This window comes from Oryzias melastigma, linkage group LG15, assembly GCF_002922805.2.
Source record: "Oryzias melastigma strain HK-1 linkage group LG15, ASM292280v2, whole genome shotgun sequence".
Taxonomy (NCBI): Eukaryota; Metazoa; Chordata; class Actinopteri; order Beloniformes; family Adrianichthyidae; genus Oryzias; species Oryzias melastigma.
In genome coordinates this window covers 28,180,174-28,207,147 of record NC_050526.1, presented here as the reverse complement: position 1 = coordinate 28,207,147, position 26,974 = coordinate 28,180,174, and the positions used below count along the sequence as shown (strand labels likewise).

Here is a 26,974-nt window from a genome sequence, read left to right as displayed (position 1 = left end):
GTGCTTTTGTCCCTGATACTTAGATGCAGATTTAAAGCACATTCTTAATATGCAGGTCACTTATTTGAAGGGTAATTTAAACGATCTCTAAATAGAACGTTTGATGTCAAACTATTCTCTGTATAAAAATATAACACCATCATCACACATGGAGTCATTTCCAGAAAAATAAATCAACTCATCACAGCACAAAAACTACATTTCAATACTGAATAATGGGATGGTAACAGACTCCCACCTCCACCCCAAAACTAGGTGGGACAGGCTCCAGCAACCATGTGATCCCAAAAGAGGGTATCAGACTGCAGCTGCAGGCTGATGAAACGTTGTGTAACTCTGCATCAACCACAGCATCTCTAACACCTAAATCAATAAAAAATATCCAGGAAGAAAAATTAAAGTTAGAAGATGAAATTCAGAAAACTCAAGTTTCACCTATTGGCCTTGCAATTCTTCTGCCCCTCCAGGACGGAATTAACCATTATGGTGACTTAATATGCTCATGTTATCTAGCTCTATGACATTTTTGTTACCATTGTTGTGTAATGTCCCACTCCAATCACCTTTTGATCTATTTTCGAAGCGTTCCCTGTGGTCTTTAAATTATGATTATACCGTTTTTAGAATAAATTAAAAAAAAAAAAAAACATTGTGCTGTTTTGTAGAACATAGTTTCTGCAGAGCAGCAGAAGTTCATTAGAAAGTTGTGGGAGTAATTGTTGGTGCAGAGTAAGCATATCCCCACTTCCCATTATCCTTTTACACTCTCTCCCACTAGATTACAGCCCATCACTCCCCCAACTAAACATTACCGATCCAACAAAAACAGCCAGCAACACTGGAGCTATCCAGCCGTAAAATTCCCAGATGTTCGCTCAGACAAGGACAATAAAAGATGTGCACGGACAAGTGGATGCATCAGAATTGAGCTGAGATCTTTGAAAATAGATCAAAATATGATCGAAGTGGGATCTAAAAAAACACTGGTTCACCAGTCAGGAGTGGGTCCTCCTTTTGAAATGTAAATTTTGATTAAAACCATGATGCATTTCCTGCACAAACAGCAGTCTGTATGACTGGCAGACACAAAAGGAGAGCAGCATGCAGGAGGGTGCGCCAGAGGCTGAAAGGAAGAGCTGCTGCACAGTCATCCATCACTCCAGCAGCTTCAGGGTGTGACGCGCACTCGCACAAAAACACTGTCCTAACACTTGCACGGGGAACGGGTTAGAATGCTGGAAACGCACTGAAGACATGAGAAATATAGAAAAACAAACGTTCCATCATCGCAGTGCTAAGAACAGATTATCTGTAGTCACAATGATGCTGAATTCTTACGAAGCAGTGAACAGTGACATCAACGCAGCTCCTCACTGCAGCGGCATGTAGAATCAACGGACTGCCATTTACACACTTAACTAACTAACACAACATTTTAAAACGTATTTTTAATTTACTAAAATGATTTTCTTTTTTAAACGAACTTTTCAGAATCGCTTTGATTTGTTTACAGCCCCGCTAGCTTTAGCTAACCGTTAGCATCACCACTCCCTGCTAAATGACAGCGACTTCCAGCCGTTTAAAACTTCCGGTTAAGACCGCCCGTTCTATTTAAAGGAAAGCAGCTTAACATATGTTCATAAAAAACCCTTTACACGAAGTGTGGAAATGTAAATATATATTCACTTACCGAGAGATGCGGGTTAGCTCAGCCCCTTTAAAGCCAAAATGTCTCCAACGCAGCAGTCTTCTCCCAGAACCCCTTGCGGTCGACGTTATGTGCAATGACGTCATGTAGTTTGATCATCTCTTTTCAGCCCCATAACTTATTTTATTTTTTTTAAAGCAGAAAAAAGTTATATTCATCGTGTCCTTGTACGTCCAAGGGTTAAATCCAATCAGAAATAATAAATTTTACTAACTGATAGTAGCTGCATTATAAAGGCAATATACAGAATAAAAAGTTTAATGCAAAAATTAAAGTGGCTCAAACCCTCCCTTACACTTTCTTACTGCATTAAACAATATGGGAATATTCGCAGACATATGTAGAGGCAAAGTGAAATTTAAATGTCAATATTTTAAAATGTATAGCCTAAATGGTTGTGTATTTCTCTCAATCTCTTCTGGCATTGTGTTTTTGCACACTGTTTGTTGTCTTTAGTTCTTTTTTTAACAGGCCATCGAAAATAAAATATTAATATGTGAAAGCGATATGTGGTTTGTTTTTGGTCTTTTTTTTCTCAAAAACTAAATCTAATGAAAGTGGACCACAACACTCACACTATAAAAGCATGCGATACTGCCATCTGCTGGGCAAGTTGAGACTTTGGCATAATTAACAAAATTTAAAAAAATCTATTTGTCAAAAAATGTGTTTATATAATCCAAAAGTCACAATATAAAAACCTGTGTTTTTTTTAATCCAGAGAAAAGAGGTATGTTTATTTACTTTCAAAATACTCACTCTAAATTATGTACTGTTAATACTATCAGAAGTATACTGAAAAATAAATAAATAAAAAATACTGAAAGCTGCTCTGATAAGTATTGCAATCAAACTATCTGCAGGTATGTCCTTTTCAAACCCAAACAGTACAATTAGTTTAAAATAATAATAATTCGTTTCATATGTTTATTTATTGAAAACGTCAGAAATACTCATTATTAAACAAGACATTTCGCTTTTTAATAATAATAAAAAAAAAAAAACTTTTGAGCGTGGAAAACTAGTGCTACGTCATTGCGTCATCAGTATGCGACGTCGCGCTAGCCTGTGAAGGACGCCGAAAATTGGAATGTAAAAAAAAACAAGTGAAAAGGTTGGTTTATAATTATTATAATGATCTAATGTATTCAATTATCTCTAGAAATAAAATAACAGTATCACATGAGATTTAATTTTTGCTATAATAGAGAATTTAGCGGTTTTAACCCTCATCTGCGGGCAAAGTGGCTAAGTTAATGTCTCCATACCCTCACGTTGTCGATTGATTAAAACTTTTAAATTCCCGCCTGCGTAGCATTTAATCTGTTATTAGCACGATAAAGATGATGTTAAAATCCTAACTGTAGCAGACCGTGCTGAACTCTATAATTTTACGATACAAGATTTTAAAAAAGAAGCGAGTTTTAATATAAACCTGTCATGCTAATCCAGATCGACGAACTGTGACATATAGGGTATGTATAGTTTATAAATGTTCAAGATTATATTATGAATATAATCGGTAAACTTAAGATATTTGACTTAAACAGATACACAGATACAAAAAATGTGGTTCATTTTTAAGTGTGACATGCGCAGTTCCAGTTAGACTTCCCTGGATGAAAACACTTTTCTTCAAAGTTTCCTTTCAAGAATCTTAGTGTTTCTTAGGTTCATCCCCGTCTGTGTGTTTTCATGTCAGAAACAGTATTTCCATGTGCATTCAGTTGCTAAAATTAATTATTTTTCCCCACAATTATTTAATTGATTTTTTTTTAAATGGTTATTTTGTTGAGTGTGGAGCAAAGGCCGATCATGAAATAAAACAATCATCTGTGTCTTGTCTTCTGCCTGCAGGACGTTGGTGTGATGGCGGTGTCATGCTTGACCCGGGCGTTGCGCTCCTTGAGCCTCTCTTGGCCTACTGTGGTCTCATCTCAGGTAAGGTCAAACCCCCCCCCCCCACACACACATACACACGCATGCAGTCTTCTTTCCCTCACAGCCTCCTTCCATCTTGCATGTCTCTGCTTTAGCAGGCAGCTCCTCAGCTGAAGCTGGGCGCTCTGGTGTCCAGCAGCGCCAGCCAGTGCAGAGGCTTCCTGACCACAGCCTCCCTGGAGCAGAACAGAACCCACTGGAAGCAGAGGGAGAAGTACAGCATCAGGCCGATGGGGATGAAGAAAACTGGAGGTCGAGATCACACAGGTATGGAGGCTGACAGGTGTTTGAACTGGATCAGTCGGTTAGACTTCCTTACAGATGTCACATCTTTGTGCAGCACTTTTTGGCGCTACAGAAACACAGTAAAACTCTGCTCCATGTGAGAGTCTTATGCTGATAAAAAACCGTTTTTATTAGAATAAAAAATGTTGGTAAGTCTACATTAGAGCTTCGAGAAACATAAATCTAAACAAAACATAAGTCACCACTACGGTTAACCAATCAATGACACAAAATAAAAACCTTTTAATGGATAAAATAAAATAATAATAAAGACTCCACAAATTCATTTGCAAATATAATTTACTTGTAAAAATGTAATTATGTGAACTTTAATTCTGTTGTGAACTCACTGTATGTCTATTCTTACTTTTAAATACTAAATATTTTATTATTCAAGAAAAATAGGAAGAAATTGTTTATAGTGTGGATTTTGTTTATCAGTGCAGAGTAAAGAAAAATATAAATAGTGCTTAAAGATAAAGGTTATTCTTTATTTATTTGTTGTGCAAAGATGGAGCAAATAAATACACAATTTAAGTGGTTTTACTTTCTTAAATTTGAGTTTTTACCTAAAACCAGTTTGTTTACTGGTCAAACACTCCTATGCTTTAATCCACATATAGTTTGTCCTTTTAAAAATGGAATATTTAATGTGATAAACTCCTGATTTACCATCACTGCATTCTTTTCTGTCTTTTTATATAATTCTGAGTTCTTTAAAATTGTGCAAATATATTAGAGGGAGGCTTTTATTAAGCCCTACAGGTTTTTTGCCTCTCTCTGCACTGGGTTCAATTTTACTTTCTGTTTTTTTCTTTAAATCAAATCACTCATGCTGGCAGCAGTTTTTTTCCCCCTCTATTAATATTTACTTCTTCCATGTACTCCACAGGAAAAGTACGAGTGCACGGTATCGGTGGCGGCCACAAACAAAAGTACCGGTGGATTGACTTCCAGCGACTGCGTTATGAAGACCCCACCGAGGGCCGGCCCTTTGAGGAGAGGGTGGTTGAGGTTCGGTACGACCCCTGCAGGTGAGATCATCCCCGTTTTTCCCACAGAACTTCAGAAGACCAACAAGAATGAATGTCGAACCTCATTTCTCTCTGCATAAAAAGGTCGGCTGACATCGCCTTGGTGGCAGGAGGCAACAGGAAGAGGTGGATCATTGCGACAGAAAACATGGAGGCGGGAAACATAATTAAAACCTCGGGGGTCATCGGGAGGATGGCAGGTAGGAGGTCCTCCTCCATCTGTAGGTTTTCTCCTGAAGAGAATTGGTACAAACCTGTGATCTCTGCAGTGTCAGCCAATGAGGGGGATGCATACCCACTGGGGGCTCTTGCTGTGGGGACGCTGGTCAACAACTTGGAGGTCCAACCAGGGAAGGGGGCAGAATGTATACGTGCTGCAGGTGATTCAATAATCTGACAGCGAGGAGATGGTGTGAGGATCTTCTCTACCGTCAGCTGTAAATGTGTTTATTTTTTTAGGAACAAGCGGCGTTTTGCTGCGGAAGGTGAACGGCACGGCGATCGTCCAGCTTCCTTCGAAGCAGCAGGTTCAGGTGAGGGCGGGTCTGAGCGAGTCGACGCGTCTGTTCTTCGTTCCGCTGATGGTCCTGTTGTGTCTCTCAGGTGTTGGAGACCTGCATGGTGACGGTGGGACGCGTGTCCAACGTCGACCACAACAAACGCATCATCGGTAAAGCCGGCCGCAACCGCTGGCTGGGCATTCGACCGTCCAGCGGCCTGTGGCAGAGGAAGGGCGGCTGGGCGGGACGGAAGATTAAACCGCTGCCCCCCATGAAGAGCTACGTCAACCTGCCCCCAGTCTCTACTGTTTAACTGCAATAAAAGTGAATGGAAAGGAGAACGCCAAGACATGTTCTGTGTACAGAAGATTAAAAATTTTATTTAACACAAACGCTTGTCAGAGCAATAAAAGAAAAAAATATATAAAAATCCAAAAACATATTTACATCTATAGCAAAACATGCAGAATAACCCATATATTCTTTTCTTTTTAGTGGTGAAATGAAAATACTGTTATGGATTTTCAAAATAAGGTTTGTGCAAAGACACTAGGTGCTTCATCAAGTAACGGGAACAATGAGACTGCAGGAAGTAGCTAGTTTGAGCTGTAATGACCACATCAACACTGTTCCTGGACGAAAGATCAGTCCTGGCCTACAAAACAATCAAAGAGGAGGAGCGGGAACAAAAACGGAGGAGGTCAGATTTGTTTTGCTTCAGGAATTTTGGAGGACAAACGCAGGTATGTTGGTACAGAAAAAAACAAAACAAGAAGGATGAACATGGGATGAGAACTCCAAACACATCGGTAACAATAAGTGGCAAAACCTTCGTCCGCTGTGACGGATTTTCAGAGCTGGTTATGAAACGCATCATCACTATGAAATAAAAAGTGGTTTCCATCTCAGTTCCAGCAAACACGTTTGTCCCGATCTGAGCCATGTAGAAAATGAAAGTGCTTTACAAAGTAAATGACAAAAATCGCGTTTGCATCAGTAACTTTCTACTCATGAGTTCTGTAAATATATTTGGCATTTACACAGAGACATAAAGGTGCACTATTTGTGCTTTCAATTTCGTCAGAGGGGAAACTTTGCAATTCATAATAGTCATATATAGTTTACATTTATATACAGTCATAAAAAAGCCAGCCTATCAAAGCTCTTCACTTTATATATTTATATAAAAAAAAGAAAAACAAAACTCATAAAGAAGGCCCTTTTTCCCGAAGGTTTTCCTATTGCAAAAGTGTAACACTTTTCAGGGAGTACCATCAAACCCGGACACGAGGGGCCACGCCAGACCCCGCCTCCCGCCTGAAAAGCGACCGACACTTCAGTCTGGTTCAAGCTCCTTCTGCTTTTGAATTACCCATCGACCCTTTCAGCGCCTTTCAGGTTGTCGCGGTGAAGCTGCACACAAAGACACAACGGTTTTTGCTCGGTTCCACCCCCTGTGGTTGATGCTCACAGCTCTAAGCTTTGGCATCAACGTGGAGTGTTGCAGGTAGAACTCTACAAGTCGGTAATCCTGACGTCCGCGGGAACAGAAGACGCTAAATATTCATCTGACGTTTGGCCGAGTGAAACAGTGAATGCACTGTAGAGGAAAGTTTGGCACAACTGCACTCTGTCCTGCTGCTGCAAACTTCACACCCCAGGAGGGGGCAGCCTGGCAGAGGCGCAGCAAAGAGAAAACACACAGCTCAGCAAACGCGCCACCAGCGACTCTGCTAAAGTGGATCCTAACTGCTGGCGGATCAGCTAACGCTCTAACCTGCTTCTACATGGTTTCTAATGCATCATCTGACCTCACAAACACACCAGCCGCGTCGACAACGAACTGATGCGACAAACTGAGAACAAGTTATGAGCTACATTCATCATAGCTACCGTCTAACACTTTGATTGGCTTCAAAGCAACATTTCAACCTTTCAGTTTAGAAAAAGTAAAGGGACGAGTAAAAAACCAGGAGAAAAGGATTCCATCTAAATTCACAGCAATACTTTCAACAACACCAAAACACAATCTCATACACGCCACTGCACAGCACCACCACACTCTTCCGTCGTCTATAGAATAACAATAATGTAGGATTTCACAGAAATAATAACATTTGAACAGAAAGTGCAAACACAGCTGCTATATCGAAATGTGGCAATCGCTCCAAATACCTTTGAGGCGGCGGCACGAATCTTACAAAAGAGTACTTGTTCTTCTCGTAGTGTGTAAAAAAAAAACAACAACGCCACCCAACAACACCAACAACATCAAAACGGACGACACGAAGTTCTGAAACCGGCGGTTCCAGTCGTTCAGATTTCCACAGGAAAAGTGTCACTGCGGGGGCATGTCTGTACACCCCCCCTCATTTCTCTGAGCTTCAGTAGAGTTTGGAGCTGATGTGAACGGCAGTCACACGGGCTTGCTGTAACCAAAGATTCCCACCGGGAAGTGCTTGACGTGCGTGGGCCATTGAGCTGCGAGCTGGAAGAACTTCACGTCGTTCCACTCCACTCCATCGATAGTGACTGAGGACAGAGAAAGAGAAGCTCAGGCACTCCCCAACAACAGCTACAAACAAAAGATCTCTACATGCAGGAAATGGGAGTGTAACGATTCATTCATGAATCAAATTCTATTTGATCGATCCGTCTGAAACAAGTGAATCAAATCTTAGCATTATAAAATCGTTTCATTGAGAAAAAAAATCAATCATGATCGATACTGGAAAATATCATTTGGATTGAGATGTGATAGGTTTATTTGACTGTAATGTAAAAATGTAAAAAAATATGAATCCATCATTACAGTCCAATGTGGAAACACTTTGAACTTTATTAAACTAAAATGTGAATGGATTTGACATTCATTCTTGTTTACTTGTTTGTTTGTACACATGCTTGATTTACACTTTTTCAAGAAACAAAAGGAATCTGGAAAACTTCACCTGCACTTCTTATCTCTCACTATGAGTCACACTGGTTGAATTTTTAGCTAAAGATGTTCTGGATAAATTATCTGTCAGTGAATCAGATTGTTCAAAATGAACCAATTTTAACAATGAATCGAATCAGCAACTTCAATATATAGTATTAATGTAATATTTGTTCAAATGAATCATTACACCCCTAGCAGGAAAGCAGCTCGACCAGCAGGGGGCAGTGCAGCTCCCCCTGTAGAGGTACTCCTCTCACCTCTCAGCATGGTGTGCTGGTGCTTGGCTGTGCAGATCAACCTGCTGATGCCGTCAATCACTTGGCTCTTGGAGTCCAGATCCTTCTCCTTGGGCTTCTTGCTGAGAAAAATCACTGAGAAGAGCGAGGAGGAGGATTTAAAAGTGGTCCTTTGAGCTTTGCATGACACAGCTACAGAGATTACAGATAAATTAGCTCAAAATCTTCTGGAAAGACTAAATTAAGATTTTATTTATTTAAAACAAAAAAAACTTATTAAAAAAACAAATGTGGATTCCTTAGATTAAACACATAACTATAAATACAGACAAAACACTCAACATTTCTTTGTGTCCATATTTTTTTGAATATTACATTTTTAACATTTTTATTGACTTAGCCTCTTTGATTGTGGTTGCGAAACAAATCTCTAACTTAAAATCTAAAATGATATTTCTTGAAAACTGCACATCCTTTTAAACTGTAGTTATTCTGTCTTTTTTCTAGTTTATTTGTATGTTATAAGGTAAACATGTATGATCCACTTTGTACATTAATTTAAAACACTATATTTTGCAAAATCTGTCAGTGTTAATATCTGTAATTTAACAAAATAATGGGCCCTGAAGATTACTTTCCGTAATTATACTTATTGCTTTTTTTTGTTAAATAAAAATGTGTTTAAATATGTTGTGTTCGTTCTTCCCTAAATTTCAATACAACATATCAGGCATGGAATAATCAACGATTTACATAATAAATACAATGCATCAATATCTAATGACATTTAACTTTACACAGTATAGCAGTTACCTTTGCTATTTTTGTTTTAGGATATATAAGTTTTAATATTAAAAAGTTTAATTTTATGAATTAATGAATTTTTATATTTTTATTCTATTATTTTAACATTTTATTGTTTTAATGTAGTTATTTTGAGATTTCCAGGAAATCCTTCATGTTGTGATGATTGCACCTCAGACTTCCAACTTGAATTCTCATTCAGCTTACCAGATACATAAACCATTGACCATTCTATAAAACTGGACACATTTTTCTATAAAGGTTTGAAAATGTTCATGTCTGTGTAAGAAAAGTTTATAAAGTCTGTAGAGAGGAGTTTTACTGCCTTAAATGTATAGAATTATTGTAAATTACCTCACAGATTTAGTTTATCGTTAATTATTTTTTGAACCCAACTTCCACCATGAACGAGTGACCGCTCTATTCCAGTTAAAGTGAAAACCCTAAAATGACCACAAACTGACCTTTTTTGTTCTTCTCCTTGGTGACGACAGTCATGGCCATGCAGGGGGGAGGAGTCAGCTCACCCCCGCTGGGAAGGCGGCTGACCTGCAGTGAGCGGAAGTTGCTTTTCAGGGTGTTCTTCAGCCCCACGTCCCTCTTCTCACCCTCCTTCTTCTTCTCGGGACCTTGCCAGGTCCAGTAGTCCACCTGCAGGCCCATCAGTTCGTTCCCTGAACACGGAGAGCTGTGGAGGAAAGCGGGCAAACGTTGGAACTAAAGCCAGAAGGAAGCGGCAGCTGGAGGAGAAAAGGTGAGGTTCTGGCTGAAAGGTACCCAGCTCCAGACAGGGCCGTGGAAACAGACGGAGACTGTGGGGGGGTGCTGCCTATCTCCTTCCCATACGGGCCAGCCGATGGGGGTGTCGGGGAGGACAGGATGCTCGTGTTTCCACCCATTGCATCATCGGAGTCCACTGAGAAACAGAAGAACCAAAAAATGTGATTAATATCCAGTTCAGTCTGAGGAAAACTCAACCAAATAATGTAAAAATGATGATTTCCTGAAGAAACAAATGAAAACAAAAATCTTCTTAAAGAATCTTTTTCTTACTTGAAGTTGAGAGATTTTGCTCCACAATCCCAACTTTCACAACCTGTAAAGATAAACAATTCACAGTTTCCACAAAGATCAACAGCATCAAACCCCAGAGCACAAAAACCAAACTCTCACCGCAACAAACGGCACAAACTTCTGACAGGAGTCTTCATCGGGGCTGTGGACACAGACAGGAAGGTGTCAGAAAGGAGTTCAAACAGTCTGAGGTTCAGATGTGCCACATGAACACGGAATGGTCCTGAAGGGATGAAGTCGTGGGACGGCCAGCACCGAGTCCCATCGCAGCGGAGAGGGCGCATGACCAGATTGGGTGGAATGGGGGTTTCTCGGGATCACGTTACAATGAAATGAATGAGAGGACCGCTCCTTACAACCAGACCTACAGGGATTCCCTCCAGTCTCTATTACCTGCTTAACGTTAAGCCCATCACTGGGGCCCAAAACATGGGAGCAAAACCAAATCTGCAGCTCCCAAAATCTCCTCATATGTTTGAACATGAAGGTTCAGATGAACAATGTTGAGATTTTGCAGCATCAGAATGAAGCACCAAAGATCAGCAGCTGCTCTCAGAACAAAAAAACATGAAAACCTGAGAGGATTTCACACAGAAAGGCTGCAGCAAACATGAGTCCAAGAAAAAGCCAATCAGCAGGTCAACAGAAGGAGCTTTCAACAGTTAAAGTTACACTCCGATCATCTTCTGATCTATTTTCAAAATGTTCCCAGTGGTTTTTTAAATTAGGAATATCTCGTTTTAGCCAGATTTTTTTGTTTTTTAAAAAAGCATAATTTTCTAGCATGCAGTTTCTGCAGTTTCACCTTTGAGCTGTAGGTGGGACTGTTGGCACAAAGCAACCCTGCCCCCCATCCTCCCTGCTGCTGAGAGCTCTTTGTTTACACCTTCTCCCTCTAGCTTACAGCCCCCACACCACTCCAACCTAAACATTCCGTTTTGATCCAGATCCGAGCTCACATGAGGAAAACAAAGATCTATTAATCTATAAGTGGATGCATCTGGTCTTTTTCTGTCACAAAACAATCTTTTTCAAACTGCATTTTCTTGTCTGCCGCCAATTCACAATGATTTGTATCAACAAATACTTAATTTATTTTTTAAATATATGTCATCCATCATCAAAAAAAGTGTCACGAGAACATGTCTAAAAACACTATTTTCATCGGAGTGGGTCTTTAAGAAGAATACAAAAATGTCAAAAGAGAAATTCATCACAGTAATTTTAAAGGTTTGTTTTCATATTTTATTTCTTTACTTTGAAATTTGTTCCTAAAGTGATGTATTTGATTGCTGGAAAAGGTAGGACTCAAAAAGATTAGAGGTAAAAAAAAGTGTTTTGGAAAGAGAAAACTAATAAAAATATAAAACTTTTCTTCATTCACAATAAAATTGGTTTTGGAATGAACATAGACGGATCAATTCTGGTGGTGTTTATGTGAATCTGAACAGGTTCTGTGTTAACCATCTTTCTTTCTCTTCATCTCTTTTTTTTTACAGCTGATGTGATCAGATAAAAAAGTGAAGTTTTAATAATTCTTTAATTTTTATGAACTTTTTTTTTTCATTCAAATTTCACTGAATATATTTGCACATTCCTTCCTCTGTAACAAGGTTGATGCAGCAAAAAATACGGCTGAAGATTTAACTGCATTTACAATATAAATGTGATCTGATGAAATGCAGTTTCCTAATTGGGTTAGTTAATTAAGTATAGTCACATGACAGGAACGTGAAAATATGTATAGAAACTGTAATAGCACCAGCAGAACACGGCTGTTTCTAAAGACACGTTTTGACATTTACTGGGTCTGTGCTGTTTGAGGGAGTCTGTCAAATCTGAGGCGCTGAATGTGAAATATATATTTTAGCAGTTATTATAACTAATATGTGGACTGTTCAACTCTCACTAAGGCTATTGTTTAATAGTTAATTATTTAAATGTCAAATCAGGTTCAAAGGAAGCCAAAATTTATGACATCTTTATAATTTTGATATTCGTCCAGAATAGAAAAAATAAAAAATCAACAAAAAATAAAATAAATAACAATACTACTAATAAAAATCTGCAAAATTTGATAGCTATGACATCCACACACTGAAACCAAATGTACTCTCGTTTTTTTTTTTTTTTATTGGCGCTTCAGGAAGTCACAGCAGTCAAAAGAAGCGGCAGACAGCTGTGCATGTAAATATTAGGGAAAAAACGCGCCTGTTACGGGTTTAATGCCACCAACTGAACCGGTACCGGGCTGCACGTCCAAACGCAGCCCCTTTGCATTGCAAATGTTAGTTTTACAGGTTGTTAGGCAAATCGTCACAGCAACAACACAAAGGACAGAGTCAGAACCAGAGGCACGCCAAACCAGAGACACACAGCAGGACACAGTGAAGGTACAGCGTTGTAGACTGTGGAAAATGGAGGGGAGGGGGGTGTTAAGACACGGCGAGGAGCTCAGGCCACATGGAGGAGGGGGAGAGGGGAAGAGGGGCAAAACAAGAGTTGATACCTGATGTAAAAATCAAAATACAAACTTCTTTTCCTTGAAAGCAAATCAAAGGGGAAAGGGGAGGAGAAGGAATGCAAGTGTTAAAACTAGGTTGTACTGAAAACCTTCTGACCAATAGGAAGCCTCTAACTGAAAGAGGAAGGATTTTATTCAAATCTTTAAAAAAAAGCCAAGCAAACAAACAGAACTTAACTAGATCGTCTGTGGAAAAAATCCACGAGGGACAAAAACTACCTCACAGAAACTTTTATCAACCATAAAGAAGTTTATGAGGTCAATTCAGTTTTAGATTAAAGCAAATAAAAAACTGATTGTAAATTAAAAAGAAAAAAAAAAGAAAACAGATTTAAACAACAAAATAAAACATATTGTAAAATTGTTTTTTAAATGTGAAAAAAAACATATATATATATATAAAAAAAAAAGCCTAATACTGTATTTTCCGCACTACAAGGTCCACTAAAAAAGCTTCTTTCAAAAACAATAGTAAGCTTTTTAAGGTGCAACGCCTTATATAATGATCATTTCTGCTGCAAACAAAGTGGGGTGTTATTGTGTAGACACTGAGGTGGCTTATGTGTAGCGTTGTTGGATTGTGTGTGTTTTTTTTTTTAAAACCCTATATATAACACACGTTGAGGCGACAGAGGTGACGTCATCTGTTATTAGCGCCACCTATGTCATTCCTCCTTTGATGTGGCCAACAGTGCAGATTATGATCTCCCAAAGTTCAGTACATCAGAGGTGGGAGCGGAAATGACATCACTACGACCTCTGTCATCCGATGTCAATCACGTCCCAGTAACCAATAGGCTTAAAGCTCCACCCCCATTTAAAATTAAGATCAACTCCAAAAATCTTAATTGAAATTTTAAATTGAGACTGAAAGTGAAGAGAAAAGAAAAAAAATGAATATGCAAAAAAGCAGCTGTTACAAATAAACATTTTCATTTGTAACAGGTTTAGGTCTAATGTTTTTTTTTAATTCAAGTTTTCACTATTTAAATCATATATATTTTTTTAGGTTTCACAAATTTCAAAATTTCTTTCAAGTCTAAAATGTGTACTTTTAAGTTGAAAACTTGTTAAAATTATAATTTCCTCCCCTCAAATTGACTATTCACTTTAAGCTGATCCTGATTTGACCCCATAGAAGTTTCACACAGATTTACACTTCTCAGTTGTCTTAGTAAGACATTAACGTTGCATTAATTTGAGTATTTTTGTTAAAACACGGATGTGCCTGCAGCTGCATGCTTGCATGCATGTGCATTTCCACATAACCGTCATGCATCTATGCTGATTTTTACTGATGAAGATCAGCTGATCTGTGGTCGACACAATGACTCGGAGAATTTGGAGCTAAACACAAAACATTTAGAACGTTTAAACTCCCTGCAACACAGGACACAAATATACACATGCACAACAGATGAGCTCAGCGTGAACGTGCTGGATGGTCCACCCCGTTTACCTCTTCTGTTTGTAGGTGAGCATGGCCTCTGAGATGGGAAACTGGTGGGAGACGTTGGCACCGGCCAGATACTGGACCACTCTTCCCGCCACGTCGATGGAGTCTGCAGGAGACACAGATGGTTGTGACTCTTCAGCATGCAGAGCCTCACATACATCCACATCTGTATCCTCGTGAATTAGGAGGGCAAAATGGTTAAGAAAACCAGCCAACACGTGTATAAAAAATGAGAGTCAAGGAGAAGGGTTTGGTTAATGAGGAGAATCCTTTTGCGACAGCATGAAACATCAATTCTGGTCATTTGTTTTCTTTCCTGTGGTGTAAAAAGCTTCTGTTTTGTGGTCAGAACTTCACGTTATCCCTGACCAGAAAGGAGAGAGCTTAACATTTTCTGCAGCTACACAAACTTCACAATCTTTCTTGGAGATGCTTAAGAATGCTATAATGCTAAATAAAGGGAATCTGATGAAAATAAACACAAAGAAGGTAAAAAAGTACAAGAGTTTGAGGTAAAAAGGAGATTTTTGGATAGATGCAAAAGAAGTTCAAATTAAAAAGGAAGAGACAATTATTTAGGAGACAAATATTCGGAGATGAAAGCTGCTTTTTCTCTGCAGTTCCATGGAAGCAAATGACATAAAACAAAGAGTCTGGAGGTTAAAATCCTTAAAGCTGCGCTTAGAGTACATAAAGAAAATGTGCAGGTCAAACGCGGTTCACAGCGAAGAGGAACGAGCACCAGGATCTAAAGCTGCCCGTCTCTTGCAATAAGGAGAAACCCTTTGCTCATGCATCAAACATGTCCTGCGCTCTGACCTCATTTCTTTCCCTTTCACAGTGACTGCACAATAGCTGCCGACTTGCTTTTAGTGATGCGTGCTACCTGAGGCGGGCCGTTCCGTCCTGCAGAACAGCTCCCTCCAGGCCGTGTCCATAAAGATGCTGTTGAAGCGGCTGTCAAAGGAGGCCATGTACTTTGCCAGGGGGTGTGAACCTGCGTAAGAGCACGCAGAAGACGTCAGATAAAACAGATCTAAAAATACGGCCTACTTACGGCCACACGCACCGATAGGGATGACCAGGAAACGGATGTAACTGAGCCAGTCAGGTGTTTTGTTGGCCAGCTGCTCCACAAAGAACCTCAGGACGGTGCTGAGGTAGCTCTGGTCGCCCGCCACGGCCACCTTCATCGTGGGAGGGGTCTGTGCGTTGCAGTTACAGCTGGAGAAGTCCAAAAGGGAGACAGACATGAATGGAAAGGATCAAAAAGTGGGAAATGTTTCTTAGTGCATCACATGTGCAGTAGAAGATGTGGTTCGGAGTGCTGAATTTTTAAAAAACCTCTTCATTCAAATGTCCTGCAGCAAGTTTAAAGGAAATAGCAGGTGACGAAACACCTTCAGCGTCACGCAAACGTTTGTTTGAGACTCACAATCTCTGGATGCGGGTAACGATGGTGTTGAAGGCTGCCTGCACATCTGCAGCAGAGCAGGTGGAGACGATGGGCTGGCCCTGTTCATGGAGCAGCTCAGCTACGTACTGCACACAAACACACATGACAGGAATGCTGTGAGCTCACAGAAACGATCACTCAAGACTCTTTTTGGTCCATTTATATGTTGGAACAGTGATGTCAAACTTCAGGACTATCAGTCTGTCCATTGCATGAATGGAGGACAAACACACCTGGCCTTGCCACTCTGTGGTGTTTATGAGGATGATGCTCTCCGGCAGCCGTTCGTCTGAGATCAGGATCTGGTTTAGCTGGTCATACACTGACTTCCTGGGAACCTTTAGGATTAGAACCAGAGTCTGACACAGTCCAGCCCACTTCCACCTGGATCAACACATCCATTGAGGATCCGAAAGGAGCTAGATAATGTATTACAGAAGCAGGATGTTTACCTGAGCTATTAGCCGCGAGTCTGGTGAGCACTCACTCTCCATGCTGCTGGTCCGGTCGCTCTGGGCCTTTGAGTTTTGTCGGTCTTTCATAGAGGTGCTGCGAGGACGTCTCTGCAGTCGGTTCTCCACTTTACTGAGGATATGAAACAAACACAGCAAATGTCAAAGGATGCCGGTTAAAATAAAGGAACAAAGACAAATCCAGTCAGACATGCAGGACCAGCAGAAATTAGTGTCTGCAGGTGTGGGATCAGCTGTTTACCTGGGAGACATGTGGTTTTGGGACTCTGTCTTGCAGAGCTTGCCAACTGTGCTGGTGATCCGCTCAGGGTTGACTTCCCAGCTGTTGACCTCACCTGGTCCTCCTCCATTGTCCTCATTTTCTGGCTCCTGAAGCAAATGAGAACATTTACAAAATGGGGCTGGGAGAGGGAAACGCACATTTATGAAGATACGCAGAAATCCAACGTAGAAACGAGAGAAGAACCTCAAATAAACAAGAACCCTAACCAGCTCAAATGTCTAAATCAATCCTCAAAAATCATTTGAGGATTCAGTGAATCTGCTGGGATGAGAACCCAATGAGATAAATTTATTTTCTTTCTCCTCATTCAAGAAAAAAATAGCTTTATTAAAATGATGTGCTCACTTTAAAGTGAAGCTGAAGAGGTGGATCATGTGGATAATCTGAAATGTTTCATGATCTCTCCTAAAAACAACACTGCACAGAGATGAGGAGTATCCAAATGCTCGCATATTAGCAATCTGTTTAAAAAAGATATTGTGATTTCAAAGATTGCTAATTTGCAATGAATATATTAAAAACAAATTTCAGGCAATTTAATCATTGCTGTACAATGTAGATTAATATTAGATTTAATATATTTCAGATAAACCAAACAAATGTGATCCTGTCAGTAGAAGTACATCTTTAACGTTAAGTCTCAGTTAAGGTTCTCATTTTCATAGTAAAGCTATCGAGTGTCTTTTGCAGATAAAAAGAAAAACTAAGTTCAGTTTACTGAAATCGTTTCTGAAAACATTTTGTTTTAAATATTGTGAAAGTTTGAAAAAAAAAAATTAATGAATATTTAATTAGCATTATTACAAAGAATCTGGTGACGTCATGTCTGCTAGGATGGTGGATAAGTTGTATTAGAACGCATTTGCAACATTTCCATCTAAAGTTTTGGGAGTATTTCCACTAAAGATGAAAAAAGGCTGATCGTAAAACATGTCTGTTGGAAACACTGCTGCCAGTTTAGGTTTAAGGAGTATGAGTGTTTTCTAGTTTTTCTATTTTTATTGAGGTGTTAATCTGTCTTCATTTCCTATCTTCTTGTCATCGAAATGCAGGAACTGTAGTCAGTTAAACTTTGAGGATGAAACACTTTGAAAAACATTTTCAGGATTTATTTTTAAATGATCCAAATAAAGAGTGATGTTTATGTTTTGTTTACTGCTGAAGTTAACAGAAAAACAACTGAATGTGACATTGCTTAAAGGGATAAATACAATTTTTTTATTTCTAAAAATGTTGAGTTTTCCGTTATGCTTTGCTGATTCAGATCTCCAGCTCTGAATAAATGTATAAATGATTGTGATTAAATATTTATTAATTTCATTTTCATACATCCAATAAAAAGGCTTTTAAACATATAAAATATTGAGTAGCAAGAATAGTGGTTTCTGTGAATTGTTGATTTCTATGTGTGCATTGAATCAGAACATCACCTAAGTAAGGATCCACAGCCGTAACAGTGATGTGTTTTCATTCGTTAAAGTTAGAGTCTCATTAGTTGTCACAAACCTAGGAGTGTGAAATTTGTTCTCTGCATTTGACCCCCTGGGGGAGCAGTGAGCTGCAGACATAGCTGCTCTCGGGAGAAATCTGGTGGTTTAACCCCCGAATCCAAACCCTTAATGCTGAGTCAGCGTCAAGCAGGGAGGCACAGGGTCCCATTTTTAGAGACTTTGGTATGAGTCGGCCTGGATTTGAACTCACGACCTTCCAGTCTCAGAATGGACACTCTACCACAGGGCCACCGAGCTAGGTTTAATGTGTTGATTTGATGAGTGTTTTCCCATTTTCCAGTGCCGCATGTTTGTATTTCTAAAGTTTCAAATAACCTCCAGAATTTCTCATGGAACTTTCATTCACAAACATTGAAAATCTTTCTGGGCTTCATTAACCCAAACAGAGTCTGTTAAAGATCTGAACATTTGAAAGTTTTATTAAAATATCCAGAGAAATGATTCATTGACCCAGATGTGTCTGACTCGTACAGTATGAGCCCTTACAGGTGGAGATTTTTGCCTTTGTTTCTGTGCCAAACCTGCAGTAAGCTGGACATATTTAGAGCTCCTCAACCTTCAGATGTATCACCGTTTTTGATCATGAAATCCATCCTGCAGCTTGTTTTGGTTTTTCTTTGAAGCTTCCAGATTTAGCTTCTTCCTGATCAAAGTCTGGGACATAAAACACCAAGAACTGACTTTCATGTCATGTTTTATTTCAGTGCAGTTGGGTCCATGTGGAAAGAGGAGGAACATCAGGGAAGGCAGTGGTCCTCAACCTTTTGGTCCGGTTTAATATAAGACAATATTTTCCCGCACCAGACAGTACGAGGCTGAAGTCGGCATTTGACTTTTTCAAGCTTCCAGTTTATATCTTTTACATTGAAAAAGCCGCAGATAAAGACCCCAGCCCATGTGACAGAGAAGATGAAAGCTATGATCAGTTAGCAGGTGGCTCCTTGAAACTGGGTTATTGCGGAGATGCAGAGCCCTCACTGGAGACACTACAGTCAGACATCACCAAAATAACCCCAAACGCCCCGATTCCAGTGGCGTCATCGGCACAGAGCTTTATTGATCCATAATGGATGACTGTGCTTTTCAGACTGCCTGCCTACTGTAGCGCTCTCTGTTTTTTTCTTTTCATTAGAGCCATGGAAGCAAACGGTTGGAGGGAGAGGAGCTTAATCACAAACGTACCCCGACCGTCGTGTCTGCGCTGGCGTCCTCCTGATAAGGGCTTCCCTGCACCTTACATCTGTCCACAGTGAGAAAGTCTCCACTCTGCAGGGTCAGAACACATAAACACAGCGTGACGGTGGAGCTTGGAATGAAAGTTTACGCCTCCAATCAGTAGAACTGACAGATTTATTCCAACTCTTTTCTCAGATGCACCCTGCAGCATCTGTTTCCATTTTTTCTAAATCAGATCAAAGGATTTTCAATTGAAGTACGGCAAAATGGAGGACTGTTTTATTACAAGATAAAATGGATTCCCAGTTATCAAACTCTACATGTCTGTTTTCCTCCTCTGTTCCTGTTGTTCTAACAGGCCATAAATCCCACAAGTCCAGGACTTCTGCGTCCATTCATCTCCTGGAACGGGGCAGTGAAGCAGCGTCTGCTCATGAGCAGAGAGGTCATCTGGTGTCAGCCCTAAAAATACTGAGAGGCTGCAAAGGTTGATGGGATAAAGAGTTAAGTCCTCAGAAGCTTTCAGGCTGGTGGCTGCATCTCGCTCAAACTCCCCCCTGCCTGTGATATCTTTGGGAATCCCTGAGCCACCATAAACAACCAGCTTATCCATTTAAAAATGCTGCTTATAAGAGAAGTATGTGAATCCAGAGAGCCCCAATATCACATGTAAACGGGGAGGGTACTTACCAGACACGACAGCTCTCTCTGCTGGCTCTTCTGACTGTGTATGCTCCCGATCTCTGTCTGAGAGCTGGAGTGAGACATTCCTTCAAAAAACGGCCTGAAACCACAAACATTCAAACACTTTTAAAAACTTTTCTTTTTAATTTAGCATAAAATCTAGGCAGCAAATCAGATCAGTACCACTGTCAAAAAATTTTAGCAGAAAGTCTTTCTTTTTTGTAAAAATGAGTCCTGCAGGTCACCGAGTGCTCAGAAAAAAAATCATCTGAAATAAATCAAGCCGCTGAGAGCTTTGCTAACACTAAACATCTGGATATTTTGTACAACGCTGTTGTCCTCAGGAGGACTTTGTGTAAAAAGCAACTACATGGAAAAGAATGATGAAAACCTGTGGCAGAAATGTGAACGTTGTAAATATTACTATGAAAAAGGAAGTTAAATGAGGTAGTAAAAAAAAAAGCTCTATTGTGCTCCAGAAGGAGAAAATGTTATGAAGTTAAAACACTAAAATATGGTGCTGTGGAGCGCAGTGGTTGGAGATCAGATTATCAGATTAAAATCTAATAAAAATCTTTTTTAAGCTTATTTTTTCCATCAGTTTCTGAATCTTTCTTGTTCTCATGTGTGGGCTCAAATCAGGATCAGCTTAAAGTCGACAAAAAAGCAGATAGTAAATTTGAAAAAAGGAGACATTTTAAACTTAAGGGAAATATTGAACATTTAAAATAAAAAAAGTGAATGTTTATAAGCAACAGATGCTGTTTTCAGTTCTTTTGTTTATCTTTGCTTTCAATCTAACATTTACAGTTTTAATTCATACTTAGTCGATTGGTTAAAGTGACTTGATTGACATCTAGTGATAGCTGTTTTTGTGATGTCATTTCCCTTCTCTGATGTGGAGTACAGTAGTGATACTGCTCTCCTGAAGTTTAGCAGATCAGAGGAGGAAGGACACAAGCGCTGAAACCATAACCTGTGACCAGATGTCAATCATGTCCTGGCAGCCAATGGGCTTAAAGCTCCACCCCCCACAGGAAAAAAATGGATAGAAACTGTACATTGAGGACAAAAAGCAAAGAGGGAGAGAAAACACAAAACAGCAGCTGTTACTAATTTACATTATTTTCATTTGGCAAAAGTTTTAGATTTAAGGTTTCCAATTCAAGGATATGAATCTACAGGCTTTTTATTTTTTACCTTTCATCCTCTAAGTTTGAAATCTATATTTTTCAACTCTGATTTTTTTAAAATTATTTTATCAGATTTACAGTCTGTTTTTTCCGTCACTTTAAAACAGTCCAGATTTGACCCAACACGAAAAACGGATCATGAAGTCCCACTGGATCCCTTCTGGAAGCATACTTGAGTTTGGGTTTGGGAGTGCTCAGGACACTCTCGTTGTCCTCCACCTCTGGCCCGCTGTCACTCTGGTTATCCAGACTGTCATAAAGCAGATCCAGGTCCTCCTCCACCTCCTGGGTCTGGTCTACCGGGTCAGAATCCAGAACCTAGCGCACACGTGAAACATGTCTTAAGTGACTGCACTGTAATAAAATAAGAAAGCTTTCATTAACGGATGACAGAACTTTGAAAAGCAACTGTGTGTCATTGCTCCAACAGGACTGATGAAGAACACATAGAAGTTTGAGGAATCTGAGGGAATGGAACAGGAGAGAAATGCATCATGGGAGCTGCACACCGGTAGACTTGGGGACTAATCAGGTGATTAATGCCACTCCATAAAGGCAGGAGTTGGCAGGGAGCAGATAAACACAGTCTTCCCCCTCTCCTCCTCCCGGTCATGTATTTATAGAGCTGCACACCACAAGGAGGAGATTAGCAACACAGAGAGTGATAAAAGATCACCGAGCCACCTGGAGCTTCCAGAAGCATCCATAAAAACACAGCGCTGATTATCTGGAGGAATCATTTGGTTCACACAGAGCTTGTATTCACAACAGCCTTGGAAGAAGATGAAATAAAACATTCAAAAAATGATCTTTTTAAATGTATTTAATTAGATATTTAAAACAGAAAAGATGCAGTCCCTGAAGTGATGTGGCAGCTCAGTGGTTGTATGATCACTCTAAAACCATAATTACTAATAACCAACCAGATTTATTGGAGGTCATACAGTTGTTCCAATTACAAGCTGCTGAGCAGAACTGATAGAACCTCAAGAGCATTTAGGATGAAGACAGAACATTAGTTGTCTGCTTAAAGAGGGCAGAATTAAGCCGTTAATGGATATTATAAGTGAACTGCTGCTAATAGAAAGGAGAGTATCAGACTTTGATCAGTGCAGAACTAATCCGACTGTCTGATCCTGCCAGTAGTTTGATTCTGACAGATTTCTTGGCGGCGACACATTAGCATTTTTTTAGCTAAATGCCTTTTCAGGCGGTGGGATTATGCCGCTGCCTCAAGGGGAATTTAATACTTCTGAATATTACACTTGACCCGCCAGAGACTTTATAGCTGAAGGGTTTATAAAATGTTCATAAGGCTCCCGATCCAGAAAAAAAGAGTTTTCACAACTCACCTCATCTGTGACCTTGAATCTCTTCAACAGCGCCACAAATTTTTGCTTAAAATTTGGTTGCTAGAACAGAGGAGAGAACAGAGTCACACATAAACAAAGACCTCGCAGAAAACGGAATAAATGCCAACAGGAACCAGGAACCACAGACGCACTCGGACCTCCCACCGGATCACACTTTCTATATGAAGACTGTTCTAATCGGCGTGCTGAGGCCATTTACATGCTCATTCACATCGCACTAATGGCTTGAACAAATGGAACGGCGTGTTCTCTTTCTTAAAAGTCAGTCAATGATTGGCGAGGAGAACAGAGAGGGGGTGACCAACCCTGGTCATGGAGGTGGTTCTGATCATTTTCCTTCGGGCTTTCTTTGGCTTCCTGACTTCATCATCTTCATCGTAAAGATCCTGAGAGGACAAATGAAATGGCTAAAGTCAAAATGAAAGAAGAAAAGTCGGAAGGGGCTGACAAAGTTTTGTTTCTTCACATGTGATGATGTGAGGAGCAGGAGGACCTGTGACTCTGATCGAGGGTCTGCATCTATTTCAGAGATGAATCCTGACACTGACCTGACCGTGAACAGCGTCGTCGCTGGCCTCCTGCTCCGACGAATAGCTGTCGTCATCGTCCTCTGAATAATTGTCCATGTCGGGGGAGCGGTCTGAAGACAAAAACACCAACATCAGAAACACTTTGGAGGCTCTTATCTCACACTCCTATCAGAGTGCAGACATTTTTAAAGCAGAAATACCTAAACTGATTTTCTTCTATAACTTCCTTTCTAAAGTAAAGACTACAGAGTGAAAACTCAATTTAGATCCACTTTTGATTGTCATTTAATCTTTTTTTTAAACATAAAACATTCTCCTGCTTTCATGCAGATTTTAACATTTTGTTGAGCACATTCTTATTTTACAGAAAACATTTTTTTGCATTAATCACATTTTCTTTCTGAAAAGTTTAGATTTATTATTATTATTACTATTATTTAATGAATCCGACCTCTCTGGGTGCATGTTCTCCAGCAGGTTTCACAAAGGCTAAAAGCTGATAATGAAACCTTTTCTTTCTTCTAACAGCTTCTCCTGGTTTGTTTAGTCAGAAAATGAAAATCAGTGTTTGTTCAGAGGATGATAATGAGGATCGGAGCACAGAGGAGGAGGATAAACATCTTTCCTTCCTTGGGTTTAATATTTGCTGCATGAGCTCATCTGTTGTTCAAGCGGCCTCCTTAACATCCAGAACAGAGACTTATGAGGCCTCAGAACCCAAATGGGGTCCAATGTTCCCTCCTGTCCAGAATTAGACCGGTGTAAGGCAATAGGCCCCTACATCTGTTCAACTCCCAAATCAACACAACGGCCATCGCTGAGGAGAACAGCATACCCATGGGCCATAGGATGACCTTGGATTAATGTGCGTTTATTCTGCTTGTAGCTGGGAAACTGAGCGGCGACTTGCAGGATTCAGCAGGACGGCGTGGCTCTGGGCCAGTCCAACTCACCCACGGGGGTTAAGAGTGCAGTGCCCACCTGAGGTTTTGGTCTTTCGACCAGCTTGTCCGCTGCCGTCCTCGTGGTCGATGGGCTGGCTGGAAAGAGAGAACACGCTGATCTCTGCCACGCGGACTGGTGCCTCCTTCACGTTGCTATGGAGACCCAGAATCTGTCCTCCGTCTGTTGGGTGTTGCATCACCTGATGATAGTTTAAGAAACTGAGAATAAGATCCACAACCAAATGTGATGTTAAATTTAAACTAATCCTAATGTTGAGATTGTTTGTAGTCAACAGAGCTAACAGAACTAAAAAATTAAGCATTTAGAGCACTTTCTTTGTCAAACACGTATAATTTCTGCACTTGTTGACATATTATCTAGATTTTTTTAGTTAAAAAAAAACAATGCAAATACATTTAAATCAGACCCAAACTATATGAAAACCCCTTCTGCTATTTTGAATGCACAAAAATTCCCTCTATAAAGCACAGTGCTGCTCTCCCAATCTCAGTTTACATTGCATTTCCCCAAATAAGGAGAAAACTCTCAAATGTTCATCAGATGAATTTTTATTGTTCTGGGAGAAAACTCATCTCAGAGAAGTGCTGGCAGGGGCTTGTTTGAAAGTTTCACGCTAAAGTCCAGTAAGTGATTTCCTCCCACACACAGCTTCAATGGCTTCAGACCAGAGATGACAATGTCATTAATTCAACAGGATCCAATAATAGAGAATCTAGCTTCAATCACAAAGGCCTGTGGCTTTTTCACAGCGGCTGAGTGGTATTTAAAATACAATAACGCATTAGTCTTGTTCTCAGATGCCAGTCAATGATCGCCCAGAGACTATTTCTGGAAAATAACTTTGGCTGAACGAAACAGCACATCTGCTACTGTAATTAGGAAAGGAGAAAGAACACCTGAGTTCTGCAGGTGATATTATATTTCTGCATCTGTTCCAACAAACAACCTCAAGTTTTAGCCTTTTTGCTCATTAACTCAAGAATAAATTACAGAAAGTAATAGTTTAAAAGATTCAATGAAATACTGATTTATTTGTCAATTTTCCATTTTTAAAAACAACTTTTTTGTCATAAAAACGACTTACCCAAACGAAATTTATACTGAAAAGAGGTGTAATTTTAATCATTTAAAAAAAATACAGTTTTACATTAAAAACAAATACAAGAACATTTTAAGTGACACTTTTTGAGCTAAACTAACTATAAATAAGTTCTCAAAAAGAAACATTTTTGAATCAAGCACTCATAAATTTACACAAAAGACGACATGAAATATTAAAATAATATTTATCAGAGGAAGCTTTCCTCTCTGATCAGATAGATGGAGCAGCCGTCTTAATCACAGCCAAAGAGGACAGCAATAACAGGAGCATAAATGTACGGTGTTCTGGAAAAGACCAAAGGCTGAAAATAAAAGGAGTGAAAAAGAGCACCTGCTGGGTCAGCATACAGTACCTCGGCCATGTTGATAACTCCCACTGCCAAAGTTTTGTAGCCTAGAATGGTTCGGTTTTTGTAGCGTTTCCTTCTCTGCAGCATGATCTGAAGTCTGTTGGCGTCCCTCTTGAGGAAATGGGGGTACTAAAATACAAAGAAAAGGAAAAATCAAACCGTTATTGTAAATTCCTTTATATTTAGAAAAAAAGAAATCAATGGAATACATTCAAAATGATAAGAGTAGAAAGACAGAAGAGTCTGTTCTTCTTGGAAACCAAACAAATTTGTCATGAAAAACTGTCAGATGTTTAAATACAAATAAATGAATAAAATAAAGATAAAATTCACACTTTTTTTAACTTGAGCCCAAACTATCTGTAGATCCAGTGAGATTCTTCCAAATAGAGATGAATTATTTCTGACCTATGAAATGGATCTTTGCGTTAAATATTATCGTCTCTAAATCTATCCCACATCACAACAGTCCAGAACAACCTAACCAGAAGTTTGATTCATAGTAACTTGAACCAGTTCCGAGTCCACGTTGGATCCACCATTACACAGAAGCTCTTTGTTAACCATTTTCTTCATAGGTTTTTATTGACAACATTTCTGGGAACAGTCTAGGACTGAAGGGAGTCCGGTTTGGGGACCACAGGGTTTCATCTATGTCTTTTGCAGATGATGATGTTCTGTTTGCTTCTTAAAACCGGGACCCTCAGTGTGCACTGAATCCGTTTGCAGTCAAGTGTGAAGCAGTTAGTGGGAGAATTATCACCTCCAAATTAAAGGTCAATGCTTTCGATGGGGAAAAGCTGGTTTATCCTCTCTGGGTGGGTGGAGAGCTCCTGTCCCAAGAGGAGGAATTGAAATATGTTGGGTTTTCGTTCTGGAGCGTGAGACTCACAGGTGGAAGGGTGCAGCAGTTGCAGTAATGCGGTTGCTCTGTTGATGCATTGTAATGAAGGAGTTGAGATCAAAGGCAAAGTGGTGGATGTCCTGGTCTATATGTTTCTACAACCACCTATGGTCAGGAGCTTTGGGTCATGAAGGAAAAAAGAAGATCCCAGATTCAAACAGCTGAAAGGATTTTCCTCTGCAGCGTGGCTGACCAGTGACCACTCCCTTAGAGATCAGGTGACGAGCTTGGAGTACAGCCGTTGTTACTCATCATCAAAAAAAGTCTAGTTGAGGTGACATTTTTTTTGGGCCTCCTGAATGCCTCCCCGTAGAGATTTTCTGGGTAAGAGGAGGCCCGGAAATAACCCAGGACACAGTGGAGGGACTTTGTTTCTGGGCTGACCTGGAAGCATTTCAAAGAGTTTCTGAGCATCTTTATTGCACCTGTGACCTGGCTCAGGAAAAGCAGGAAAAGTTGGATGGATTAGTG

General features: G+C 39.8%; 3 protein-coding genes across 14 annotated transcripts in view; 1 reads left to right on the top strand and 2 right to left on the bottom strand.

The window, feature by feature from the left end:
• klc1b (kinesin light chain 1b) overlaps positions 1-1,828 on the bottom strand; it is a 20,590-nt gene extending 18,762 nt beyond the window's left edge. For all 9 annotated transcript variants that reach the window (XM_024297918.1, XM_024297919.1, XM_024297924.1 and 6 more), the window contains exon 1: positions 1,691-1,828. The gene's annotated coding sequence lies outside the window, so the exon portion shown is untranslated. The remainder of the gene's footprint in view (positions 1-1,690) is intronic.
• Positions 1,829-2,704: 876 nt separating this feature from the next.
• mrpl2 (mitochondrial ribosomal protein L2) lies at positions 2,705-5,888 on the top strand. 2 transcript variants are annotated; one of them, XM_024296970.2, is made up of 8 exons: positions 2,705-2,822; positions 3,566-3,649; positions 3,748-3,916; positions 4,827-4,968; positions 5,053-5,168; positions 5,238-5,348; positions 5,428-5,501; positions 5,572-5,888. In XM_024296970.2, exons 2-8 carry the CDS (start codon positions 3,578-3,580, stop codon positions 5,779-5,781), a joined length of 894 nt encoding a protein of 297 aa, XP_024152738.1. In that variant the 5' UTR covers positions 2,705-2,822; positions 3,566-3,577; the 3' UTR covers positions 5,782-5,888. The 2 variants fall into 2 exon arrangements, with proteins under 2 accessions (XP_024152738.1, XP_024152737.1); XM_024296969.2 differs by having other exon boundaries at positions 3,745-3,916.
• Positions 5,822-26,974, bottom strand: part of LOC112161650 (phosphofurin acidic cluster sorting protein 2) — a 45,597-nt gene continuing 24,444 nt past the window's right edge. Inside the window, exons 4-25 of one of the 3 annotated variants that reach the window (XM_024296966.2) lie at positions 25,603-25,728; positions 24,164-24,326; positions 23,201-23,292; positions 22,958-23,038; positions 22,632-22,691; positions 21,452-21,597; positions 20,093-20,186; positions 19,409-19,492; positions 16,674-16,801; positions 16,412-16,544; positions 16,193-16,297; positions 15,939-16,045; positions 15,573-15,727; positions 15,390-15,500; positions 14,507-14,609; positions 13,033-13,065; positions 10,623-10,665; positions 10,503-10,545; positions 10,227-10,365; positions 9,914-10,137; positions 8,667-8,780; positions 5,822-8,000 (exon numbers count right to left, since the gene is read on the bottom strand). In XM_024296966.2, coding sequence (XP_024152734.1) covers positions 7,885-8,000; positions 8,667-8,780; positions 9,914-10,137; positions 10,227-10,365; positions 10,503-10,545; positions 10,623-10,665; positions 13,033-13,065; positions 14,507-14,609; positions 15,390-15,500; positions 15,573-15,727; positions 15,939-16,045; positions 16,193-16,297; positions 16,412-16,544; positions 16,674-16,801; positions 19,409-19,492; positions 20,093-20,186; positions 21,452-21,597; positions 22,632-22,691; positions 22,958-23,038; positions 23,201-23,292; positions 24,164-24,326; positions 25,603-25,728 — 2,400 coding nt within the window. In that variant the 3' untranslated portion in view covers positions 5,822-7,884. The remainder of the gene's footprint in view (positions 8,001-8,666; positions 8,781-9,913; positions 10,138-10,226; positions 10,366-10,502; positions 10,546-10,622; positions 10,666-13,032; positions 13,066-14,506; positions 14,610-15,389; positions 15,501-15,572; positions 15,728-15,938; positions 16,046-16,192; positions 16,298-16,411; positions 16,545-16,673; positions 16,802-19,408; positions 19,493-20,092; positions 20,187-21,451; positions 21,598-22,631; positions 22,692-22,957; positions 23,039-23,200; positions 23,293-24,163; positions 24,327-25,602; positions 25,729-26,974) is intronic. The other 2 variants (XM_024296967.2, XM_024296968.2) reach the window with 2 other exon arrangements.

What these genes read in the sequence shown, in the direction of transcription:
- mrpl2 (XM_024296969.2), top strand. Translation starts at nt 3,578, where the DNA reads ATGGCGGTGTCATGCTTGACCCGGGCGTTGCGCTCCTTGAGCCTCTCT. An exon ending in GTTCGGTACGACCCCTGCAG is followed by an intron (nt 4,969 to 5,052) that starts GTGAGATCATCC and finishes CTGCATAAAAAG; the next exon opens with GTCGGCTGACATCGCCTTGG. An exon ending in AGAATGTATACGTGCTGCAG is followed by an intron (nt 5,349 to 5,427) that starts GTGATTCAATAA and finishes TTATTTTTTTAG; the next exon opens with GAACAAGCGGCGTTTTGCTG.